The 11,886-nt window shown below is 30.2% G+C and overlaps 1 protein-coding gene across 2 annotated transcripts; it reads left to right on the top strand.

Annotated features, from left to right (window-relative positions):
- The first annotated feature begins 6,176 nt into the window (after window positions 1-6,176).
- Window positions 6,177-7,894, top strand: LOC125583674 (immune-associated nucleotide-binding protein 7). 2 transcript variants are annotated; one of them, XM_048751036.1, is made up of 6 exons: window positions 6,177-6,260; window positions 6,405-6,627; window positions 6,715-6,992; window positions 7,076-7,240; window positions 7,335-7,466; window positions 7,553-7,894. In XM_048751036.1, exons 2-6 carry the CDS (start codon window positions 6,405-6,407, stop codon window positions 7,703-7,705), a joined length of 951 nt encoding a protein of 316 aa, XP_048606993.1. In that variant the 5' UTR covers window positions 6,177-6,260; the 3' UTR covers window positions 7,706-7,894. The 2 variants fall into 2 exon arrangements, with proteins under 2 accessions (XP_048606993.1, XP_048606994.1); XM_048751037.1 differs by lacking the exon at window positions 6,177-6,260 and having other exon boundaries at window positions 6,304-6,627.
- Window positions 7,895-11,886: the final 3,992 nt, after the last annotated feature.

Genomic DNA, 11,886 nt, shown 5'->3' with positions numbered 1-11,886 from the left:
TTGCAGATATTTTGAGATCTGAGGCAAATTTTGAAAGATATCTCATAAGACTTTTTGCGAAGTCTTCTAATGCATTTTCTTCTAGAAGACTTCGTGAAGTCAAAGTGGTACGAATTTTGGATAAGTATTTTGTGTGTTTTATATATTAGATTCTAAAAAGCTATAGATTCAACTTAACGTGACTATTTCGTTTATTATTTAAGCATAAAAAATAAAACATACTTAGATGTGAAATATATAATATTATAATAAGAACTCATATTTTAATCTGTATTAACTTTTATTTTTTGACATAAAAATTATGTCTTTTATTTAATTTTATTGGTCACAATTAAAACAAAGTTAATATCTCTTGTTTCTTATTAGTTGGAACTATTTTCTGAAGTCTTTCTTTTGTGTTAAATATTATTAACTTTTTTTCTTTAGTTTAATACTAAAACAACTATTTTCACATTCTGTTAATTTCTATTAATTGAAATTCTAGAATATAATGAGGAAGATATTGTGAATATTGTAGTAAAAAAATTTGGTTAGTTGATTTCTTATTAGTTTTTAGGTTTTACACGCCAATTTCTTCCATGTCAAACGAAAGTTATAATAAAAAAGGAGACCAAGACTTCTATTTAACTCGACTTGCTACTATGGTTATGAATTCTTTAAGTTCATTGGCTAGATTGTCAAATGTCAATCATCATCTGTGCATACATCATCTATGCATATGTCATTTCTTATACTAAAATCAAAATGAATTATTATCTCACGTTGATCTACTTTTATATGTATTCTATGATAGCCCTGGGACGGATCCGGATATCCGGGAAATTTAAGGTATCCGGATCCGGATACATCGGATCCGTGGATTTAATATCCGGATCCGGATTCGTGGTTTCCGGATATCCGGGTTGCGGATATCCGTCTCGATATTCTATTATCCGCGGATATCCGGATCCGGATCCGGATCCGTCAAAATAAATAAAAAATAATTTTTTTAACAAAAAATACAATTTTTTTTAATATAATACATAAATTAAATATTTATAAATATATTTATATATGTTTATAATATTGTAAAAACTAAAATATAATATTATAAGATTAATTCATGTATAAATATTAATATATCAAATATAAATATTAATAAAATATAAAAATTTAATGTATTTTAAAAATACGGATCCGGATCCGGATATCCGGACCTAAAAATTAAGATATCCGGATCCGGATTCGGTTTGCACGGATCCAAGATTTTACTATCCGGATTCGGATCCGGGCACCCCGGATATCCTATTTTCAGAGCGGATCTTGGATCGAATCTGGATCTCGGATAATAAGTCCCAGGCCTATTCTAAGAAGTCTTACTTTTATATTGAATATCAATAAGTTATTTTCTTCATTGCGGACAAAACAAATATTTATACAGTTAGTTATATTATAACATGGACTTTTAGATCTATTATATAAAGTATTTCTTTTATGTAAAATATTACTGAAATATGTTTTCACGAATTTTGGACAAAAAAATATTTTTACCTTGTTATATTACAAGTAGTCTCTATTTTAAGGTATTGTCTTAAATATGCAGAATATGCCTTTATTCTTAGATCCACATTATATGGAATAATTAAAATAGATTTTTGATTTTAATTTAGGATGATCTTAATTAAAATTAATTTTCTAAATGGACATTCATAATATATTCATATAACAAACAACTACAATGATTAAAGCAAAATTGTTATATCATGTTCCATTATTATTTAGATTCATTATATAGAGGTATTCTATTCTATCATGTTAAATATCATTATGTTAAATATCATTACCGGCTGGTGCAATTTATTTTTAAAAAAATTTCGTCAAAAAAATATATCATCATGTTTTTTTCTCTTAATTTTAGACTTAAAAAATATTATAATGCATATTTGTATATAGTTTAGGTCTAAGTTAATTTTTAGATCCATTAAATTCTAAATTTATATATATATATATATATATATTGTATGAAATCTTTTTTATGTCGAATATCAATAAAAAGTTTATCTCTTTTTTCACCAAATTAAAAGTTTTTTCTTTGTTACATTAGAAGTTTTCTCTTCTGTGGTCATTTATAATATGTCATAGGAATGAACGATTCTGGCATTATAATAAATAATATCACCTATTTTTATTTAAAAAAGTTATTATCCCAAAATCTGTGTTATTTAGATTCATTCTATAAATTTTATTTTGAGTTAAATACTATTATGAAACTTATTTAATTTTTGTAAAATAAATCTTTTTCACATCGCATTATTAGAAGTTTCTATCAAATTTTTATTGTCTAGAATATTATTTTTTTAATAATTTATATGTATTAAGGTTTGTAAACCATCAATTAAATTTTAAGTTTGCCTAAATCTTGTATATTTGAAGATAGTGTATATTTACGTTAGTTTCGAGATGCAACATAATTTCAGAATTCATGTGTATTATCTATCTATCTATACTATTATTCGAGATGCATCGAAATCATGTTGATTTGTCATATTTTGTGCTCAATTATTAATTTATATAAATAATCTTAGTTATTTAGCTAATATTTTATCATTATATTGAGAATAAATATAAAATTATAACAATAATATCATAGTTAAATTTATATTATATTTACTTTAGTAATGTTAAAATATGTTTTATATATTTATATATATATATTATTTGATTTAGTAATATTAAATCAACTCTATTTTAATATATATATATATATATCACATAAGATATAATGAATCATCTATTTTTAAGATAAATTTCTGAAAAACATTAGCAAAATTCAAAAATATTTTAGTCTATTAATTGCAAAGCAATTTTTTTGCTCATACGTTAAAAGCTAGAATGTTTAAAATCTTTATTACTTTTAATAAATAATACTCCCTCCGTTTTCTTTTAGTTGACATTTTGGATGATTTCACACAATTTAAGAAATTTATGCCGATGTCTATTATATCCTTCTTTAATTGTTGTAATATGTAATTTACTTTCAATCGTAAATCATTAATTAGTCAAATGCAAGGGTAAATGAAGTCCAAAGTCATTATATTATGCATAGGATTTTGGAAAACGTCGTATATTTAGACACAAAATAAAAGTTCCAAAACGTCATATATAACAAAACATAGGGATAACAAAACATAGGGAGTAAGATTATATTTGTTAATATATAATTACCCATAAATTAAAAACAATATTCATGAATTTGATAATTATCATTAAATAAGAATATTTTATATTATATTATCCAACAATATTTTACATAAATATTTTTTTACAATGATTTTACATAAATATAAATCCCTGTATATAGCTTTATGTATATATGAATTTTTTCACGTATATAATTTTTAAAATATTTAATTAATTATTAAATATTTATTAGCTTGATAATAATTTATTCTAATGGTCTTAAATTGATAATATATCTATTTACAAAATTTTGTAAAATTATAATACCCGCAAGTGCGAACAAGATTCTAATTGTAAGTATTTCTTTTACGAAAAATGTCATTAATAAAGTTTTATCAAACTTCGGACAAATGGAATATTAATCGTTGTTGCATTAAAAAAAACTTTATGTTCATGAAGTTTTTATGTAATACTATACGAAAAATGAATTATTCTTCGATGTGATGCATGTGAAATTATGAAAGACATACTCTAATTTATAAAGTTTTATTTAAAATTATATTCTGAATAGTTAATTATTATATGTCAACATGCTACCTCAACTACCGCGGGGGAAAAATAAGGATTTTTTTTGTGTCAGCGCCGGTGGTTTTTATTTGATTGTTTTTTAAAGTTTTTGAGGATATTTTTCGTTTTTATGGTTTTTATAATCAGAGATATATTTTTTTTTACTCTGATTTTCGTTGTTATGATTATTGCAGGTTATTCGACGAGTTCTAAAAAAAACTTCTTTGAAAGAATCCCTTCCAAAGAAGACCTAACCAGAGAAAATATATATTTTTCATCAGAATTTTTTTTATCGTGTATGTAATGAACGTGACTGCAGTCCAATTACAGAAAAGTACTTCGGTTGTTAAAAGAAAAACGAAACAAGATCATGTTTGTATCAACGTATTGGCAAAATCCAACATAATTTGGTGTAGAATTCATCATTAATTTCTCTTGAAATAGTATATATCACATTATTTAATGATTTAGATGTGTTTCTTAAGAACTTCGTTTAGCTTTCTTGAGACCATATATTTTATCAACTTCTACGTTATTGTCTGTAGTAAACTATGTTGAATAAAAGAAGTTCTAGATGAAAGAAAAAACTACCGTGATCAAAGCAAATTTATCATCTTGTTTTTTGTTATTATTAAGATTCATTATATAAAATATTTATTTTAACAAAGTTAATATCTCATGTTCCTTATTAGTTGGAACTATTTTTTGAAGTCTTTCTTTTATGTTAACTATAATTAACTTTTTTTCTTTAGTTTTATACTAAAACACCTATTGTTCACATTATGTTAATCTCTATAATATTATTTGAGAAGTCAGTTTCTTAAGTGTCGCGCTCACGTTAACTCTCACGCTGGTTGATTACGATGATACCCTTATTGAATCAAATATATCTAATTATCATTATTAAATATTTATTTTATGTTAATTTATTTATTTATTTAGATTTCCCTTTTTCAAATAAACTATATAATAATTTTTTTTATAAATTTTAAAAAGGAAAATATCTTTTATATATAGTGTAATTAATAATAAGTAAAGTTCACAAAATAATCTTCATTTTGAAGTTAAAAATTTTTGAAGTTAAAAATAATATTCCCTTTTAAAAAAATAATCTTAAGCAACATAATATATATTTTAAAAGTATTATGCATTTTATTTAAATCAATCTATTTCACAAATTATTACAAAATAAATTAAATCACATAAACTAAGATATCTTTAATGAATACAATTTAGTTAAATTTTTTATGTTCCCTTTTATATTTTTCAAATAACATATATGATAAAGAAAATATTTATAAAACTTAAAACAAAAATATTTTTTATACATAATGTGATCTCATAAAAAAGAAAGTTTAGAAGAGTAATTTTGATATTAAAGTTAAGAATTAATCTTCTCTTAGAATGTATTGATTATGTTTTTATGCAATTTTGTATCCATCATCACTTTATTTTTACAATTTTATTTTTGAAAATTAACATATACTAAATTACTAAGTCGTATAAAATTAACATTGTCATGGGGCTATTTACAACTAGCCAATCCATAAATATATATATACCCATCTAAAATGAAAACCAAACTAATGCAACAAATATAATAAATATATATTGTTTGAATTAGATAAGAAATAGTTATACTTGAATTTGACGGAATATATGTAACAAAATATATCCAAAAATGAGTAACTAGACCAATCCAATTTTTTATATAAAATCAATTATTAAATTAAAAATAATATCATTTATAATAATATTTTTATACATATAAATTATAGAACGAGTCAACGTATTACTAAATATATATATATATATATATATATATATCATTGTTATATTTATTTATGTAACTTTGAATCGATCAACACTTTAGTTTACTTTTACTATTTGATTCTCAAAACAACATATATTAAATTATACATAATTTTACTAAAAATATATATACAAATCTAAGACAAGAATCAAACTACATGAAAATAACAAATAACAAAAGTAATCAAAATTTTAATCTGTATAACAAAAATATCTTAGTTGAATCTAAAACGTAAATGTTATATAATATATCCAAATAATAACCAAACAATCGAGATATTATATATCCAAAATTATACGTCTAATTAAAATAACATAAAGTTATTTAAAAAAAAACATGCATATTGATTACAATATAAATAACAAAATAATGAAAAATTAAAAAAAAACTGATAAATTAATATAATGTAAATAAATTATTATAATGTATTTATTTTGTAAATATTTATACCCCGTGCATGAGCACGGAAAATCACCTGGTTTCCATTGTTTGAAATGCTGGAATACAATGAGGAAGATATTGTGAATATTGTAGTAAAAGTTTTTGGTTAGTTGATTAATTATTAGTTTTTAAGTTTTACATGCCAATTCCCCTGTCAAACGGAAAAATATAATAAAAAAAGGAGACCAAGGCTTCTATTTAAACTCGACTTGCTAAGATGGTTTACTTGTCAAATATCTTGGTTGTTCATCGTCTTCGACTCTGACATTCTGCATTCAAAGTAAGTTCCGTCCTCATCCTCGTATATTATCCCCTGTTTTCAGTCTTATTTATGGAAAATCAGGAGTATTGTTTTTTTTCTTGTTCTTTTTTGTAAGCTTTACATCGATTAGCTAATATATATCAAAGTAAAATTTTTGTGAAGATGAACAAGGGTGGAGCTGAACAGGGAGGTCATTCTTCAAAGCAAGTCGAAAACATAGTCTTAGTAGGTCGTACAGGGAATGGAAAAAGCGCCACCGGAAACAGCCTGATCGGAAAGAGGGTTTTCGTGTCCAAAGCACATGCATCTGGTGTTACCACGAAATGCCAGACACATGAAGCCGTGACAAAAGATGGTCACAGAATCAATGTGATTGATACACCAGGTATATAGTAAGTAACTTAGATTGATTTAGCAGCCTTATTTTGTTAATTGTATGTATTGCTTGCTTAATGTCGATGGTCTGGGATAGGTCTGTTTGACATAGCGCTATCTGCTGAGTTTATAAGTAAAGAAATCGTTAGATGCCTCACTCTAGCGGAAGGAGGAATACATGCTGTAATCCTAGTTTTATCGGCGAGGACTCGAATGACTCAAGAGGAAGAGAGCACACTTAGTACATTGCAGGCTTTATTTGGAAGTCAAATCCTTGCTTATGTTATTGTCGTTTTCACCGGGGGTGATGTGCTGAAAGAGAACAATGAAACACTGGAAGAGTATTTGGGTAGAGATTGCCCTGCCTTCATAAGGGTCAGTGCATTGAACATATATGATTCTTGAAAAGAAAGGGTAAAGACTAAAGATTCTCAGTTATGCAAACTTGTGAATTATAGGAAGTTATAAAACTGTCCGGCAACCGAATGGTTCTGTTTAACAACAGGACTCATGATGAAGGCAAGAAGGCAGAGCAAGTCCATAAACTTCTCTCCCTAGTAGATAAAATCCGAAAGACCCACCATGGAGAGGCATATACCGACGACATGTACCATGAGATAAAGGTAAAGTTTATATTACGGCATCTTCATCTCTTGCACTAAAATGATTGCCTCAGAGGATATTTGCATACCTACTTTTACCTGTGAGCTATCTCAGGCAGAGCAACATAAATTACGTAAGCAGCATGAGGAACTGGAATCGAAAAACCATCCAGTAGATTTGGTGTCGCTGATGAAAGATAAGTTACAAGCATCGTATCAAGAGAAAATGGACCAGATGTCAAGCACGGTAAAAAAAAACAATTACTAATCCGGATGAATAGTTGTTAATGGATATTTGTTGTCCAATTATTAACCTCTTGATCTATGGATAAGATGGAGAAGAAGCTGAAAACTGCTTTGAAGGAGCAGGACAATATGTCATCTGCGCTAAGCGCTACAGTGGGCTTCTTACCTGACGGTATGCCAACGGTATCAGTGTCGGTACCCATGAAGCCATTACGTGGGGGTCATTGCAGTATCCTCTGAACCTCTTATGTTTAACTAAAGTTGTGCCAAATAACGGTCACTATCAAAATGATTATGGATTACTTGTTCTTTTTGTACTCTATCTTCCGATTTCTATTTGTCTTTTAAACTATGATTTTCTGTTTCTACTATGTTTTCCCATTTTGTTCAATTTTCTAATAAACTTGAACTTCCTCAAAACTCTTCAAAGATTTTGTTAGGTCATCCACATTGGTTAGAGACCCTTTAGAATATAAGCTATCCACAAATTGACAAATATGAAGGGAGCCTCTCAAAGAAAAGACTGTCTCACTCTTTCTCTTTACTTTTCTACTTTTTCATTGTTTTCTATTTTAAAAGAAAAAATTAAAAGAGACTCTTCGAGAACTCCACCAGTACAAATGCCATTACTCTCCATCTTTAAGGATCTTTGTTCTCAGGTGATAACAAGAAAACCTGTAAATGTATGTTTTTGTAGCTTGTAGGGCTCATCTACTATCGGTCCGAATGTTTACGAACCACATGACCGCAGTTAATAATACCAAAACTTTCTACATATATATGTATTTTTTTTGAGCAAACATATATATGTATTTTTATGTTTTTATTAAGACTGCATTGCAGTTCCTGCGCAGTTGTTCGACATGTCGCAATTCATACTCTATATATAGAGACAAGGGTTGATATAAATTACCAGAAGAACACAAAGCCAATAGAGATTCAGCTGGCGAGTTTTATGTCCAAAGCGACTCAATAGCTAATTAATAGAAGACGGAGAAGTTGATAAGAACACCAACAACCAATGCACCAACCGAACAATAAGAAAAGGGTTTTTAGTAATGTTGATTGCTTTTGGCATGGAAAGAGTGAAAAGATTATTTAGTTCTACGTTGACTCAGATCTAATGACTAAATCGAGTTCAAAAACCCAAACAATGCTTAAAGTTTTAAGTCTTGCATCCTTTAAGAAAACATAACAAGACAAAGACTGATGCTGCAGATGAAAACTAGGGGAGAATCTTCTTCTAACTGCTTTATAGCTAGGGAAGACATTAAATCTTCTGAACAAGTCAAGAAAAGCTTATGTAAAGAGATGATCTTTGGGGAAATTTCATGTTTGTCATTCTCATGATACCACTTTTAATTGGTACCACCAGCAAAGAGACATTTTCAAAAATACATTCTTCATTAAGTGGCAAAAGACTCTTATACACTTGTTCTCTATATATATAATAAATCATTATTTAAATAAATAAAAAATAAAATAAAAATTTAAAAAATATTTTTTTGGGAAAATTGCCAAATATGACTCATAACTTGATTTCAAACACAAAAGTTAACCCAAACTTGAATCAAATGCAAAAGTAACCTAAAAGACCATTGAAATTACAACCAACCCCTTGTGAACAAACAAAAAAACCGAAATTTTTTTACGTTTCTAACCTCTGTAAGTCGTCTGGACTAGTTTTACTTAGAAATAATTTAAAAATTTTGTAAAAAATATTTTGATAAGTGAAAAATTGAAATCATGTAATTAACATATGTTTTAAGAGATATAAATTAAGATATAACAAAAGTTAATTGTTTTCAACATAGATGAGTGAAAGTAGTGAGTCATGATATTCTTTGGTTTAGGTTTTGCCAACATATGTTGCAGTATTGTATGTGTTCTTAGGGTTAGATTTTGGAATGCATAAATATTTTTTTTGAAAACTTTAAAATTTACCTAAGTGTTTTTATTTCTGTGTATAGTAAACACTATTTAAGTATAACTACGGGTTTATAACGTGGTTAGTTAGTTAATTTAGTCAATTTAGTTTAGGGGTTAAATTTAGGGTCTGGGACGACTTACTAGTAAGTCGTCTGATGTACAGTATTCAACAGACGACTTACTAGTAAGTCGTCCAAACCGGACCAAACCTTTAATTCTACAATGTACTTTTAAACCTAACCGGATTATTTACCGGCCATATATAAGGTGTTTTTTTTCACTGTTTATCGAAAATCAGAAAACCCTAAAGCCGTTTCTCTCAAAGGCGATTTCGAAGGCGATTTCCGTCGATTCTCTCTAATCCATCGTTCTCATCATTCTCACCGCCGGTTATCTCTCCGCCGTTATCACCGTCGTTCTCACCACTGTTCTCACAGTCGCTTCCTCTATTTAAGATCCGAGAGGAAACCCTAGCGCGCATTCTCCCAGAGGCGTCTCGTTGAACTCCACCGCCGGTAAGTTATATCTCTTACTGTCGATTGATTGATTGAGGAAAAGGTGAACATAAAACTGGAAGTCTTGGAAGACTTATAATTAAGTCGTCTGGAAAGTCTTCCAGCTGGAAGACTTTCCAGACGACTTAATTATAAGTCTTTCAGCTGGAAAACTTGCCAGACGACTTAATTATAAGTCTTTGATTGTTTGAGATGGTTGTCTTTGATTGTTTTGCAGGCAAAAAAATGGAGATGCCAGAACTCCCCCGTAGGATATATACATTAGGGGAAGAGCCCCCCGCAGTGCATAGCATTTCGTATCATACTTGTTGGACGTTGCATGCTGCTTTAAAGAAAGCTCTTCATGATGACGAATATGAAGAGCTGAAGGAGTCGAAGTTGGGAGTTTTCATCAAGTTCCAAGAGCTGGGATTTGATTGGGCTTCAAGGCTGGTTCACTACATGCTCGGTTTCCAGCTGGACATAAAGAAGAAGTATGAGCTGTGGAGTCTCGTTGGTCCAGAACCTGTGAGGTTTTCACTATTAGAGTTTGAAAACCTCACTGGTCTAAACTGCGAGTACATCGAGGACCTTGAGAGACCTCACTCTGCTGTTACAAAGGAGTTGACTTCTTTTTGGGAGATGCTGGAGTTCATGTCGAAGCTGGGCCATATACTCAGGAGATAATAGCATCACTTGAGAGATGCGAAGGGTGGTCTCGGGATGATCGCAAGCGGCTCGCGTACCTTGCCATCTTCACTGGATACATTGAAGGGAGAAAGTATTCAACCCCTACACGGGTTAGTCTGGCAAGGCTAGTGATGGAGCTAGAACGGCTTGAGAATTATCCATGGGGGAGAGTCGCGTTTAAGGTGCTGATGGACTCTATGAAGGGCAGAGATATTTCGGGTTGTTACACTATTAATGGATTTGCGCAAGCTCTCCAGGTCTGGGTGTACACAGCTCTTGCGGAATTGGGTGCTACTTTTGGTAATCCTCTCCCAAACAATCCGTCTCCACCGATACTGGCTTACAAGGGTCGCAAAGGACGCATACAGTTTAAAGAGGCTATCCTCAGTTAGGTATTTACTTCAATCTGGACGACTTCGCAGAAAACTTATAATTAAGTCGTCTGATAAGTCTTCCAATTAGACGACTTAGTAGAAGACTTATAATTAAGTCGTCTGGAAAGTCTTCCAGCTGGATGACTTAGTAGAAGCCTTATAATTAAGTCGTCTGGGAAGACTATCCAGACTACTTAATTACAAGTCTTCTACTAAGTCATCCAGCTGGAAGACTTTACAGACGACTTAATTATAAGTCGTCTACTGAGTCGTCCAGCTGGAAGACTTTCCAGACGACTTAATTATAAGTCGTCTGTGAAGTCTTTTCTTTCCATCTTTCTTAATCCGTCAAATATCTAAGTTCATATCTTCTATTTACTGCAGACTAGGGTGATCAACTTTGTTGAAAAGGACACTGCTGAAATGTTTCCAAAATGGGAGTTTGATGTTGAGGACACGCTCGCGGAGAACATAATTAAACTTATGTTTGTGAAGAAACCGTAGAAGTGGACCATGGATTGCTGGGAAGTCACCGGTACTTGGGTCAATACAAAGCCGGCGGTTGTGAGTCCAGCGAAGAAAAAGGTAGTACAGTGTCTCCGCTGTGGATTCAACCCATCAATGATTCCAACACGATCAATGAAAAGCCTACCAACATACTTCGGAGTACAGTGTCTCCGCTGAGCGAGTCGGTCTCCTGCTGAGCATGTATGTTTTTCCACATACTTTGTTACCCAAAACGTGTTTGTCCCATGTTTCACACTCGCTCTGACCTTCCATTGACAACCACTAACCGGACATGTTGTCACAAGGAGAGTTTTCGTTGACTTGTATATTCTGAAAGAGAACTTAAACCCCACTGCTGTCAACCGCAGCTCTGAAAGCAGTGCATCCTTGCTAACAAAACTCTGGTTGACATAGATACTGTTACCAT

The sequence above is a fragment of the Brassica napus genome, chromosome C3, assembly GCF_020379485.1.
Source record: "Brassica napus cultivar Da-Ae chromosome C3, Da-Ae, whole genome shotgun sequence".
Classification (NCBI taxonomy): domain Eukaryota; kingdom Viridiplantae; phylum Streptophyta; class Magnoliopsida; order Brassicales; family Brassicaceae; genus Brassica; species Brassica napus.
This window is presented reverse-complemented; position numbering and strand designations above follow the sequence as displayed.

Excerpts from the sequence above, each read along its gene's own strand:
- LOC125583674 (XM_048751036.1), top strand. The coding sequence starts at position 6,405 with ATGAACAAGGGTGGAGCTGAACAGGGAGGTCATTCTTCAAAGCAAGTC. Across the intron at positions 6,628-6,714 it reads CAATGTGATTGATACACCAG|GTCTGTTTGACATAGCGCTA; the intron begins GTATATAGTAAG and ends GGTCTGGGATAG. Across the intron at positions 7,241-7,334 it reads ACATGTACCATGAGATAAAG|GCAGAGCAACATAAATTACG; the intron begins GTAAAGTTTATA and ends GAGCTATCTCAG.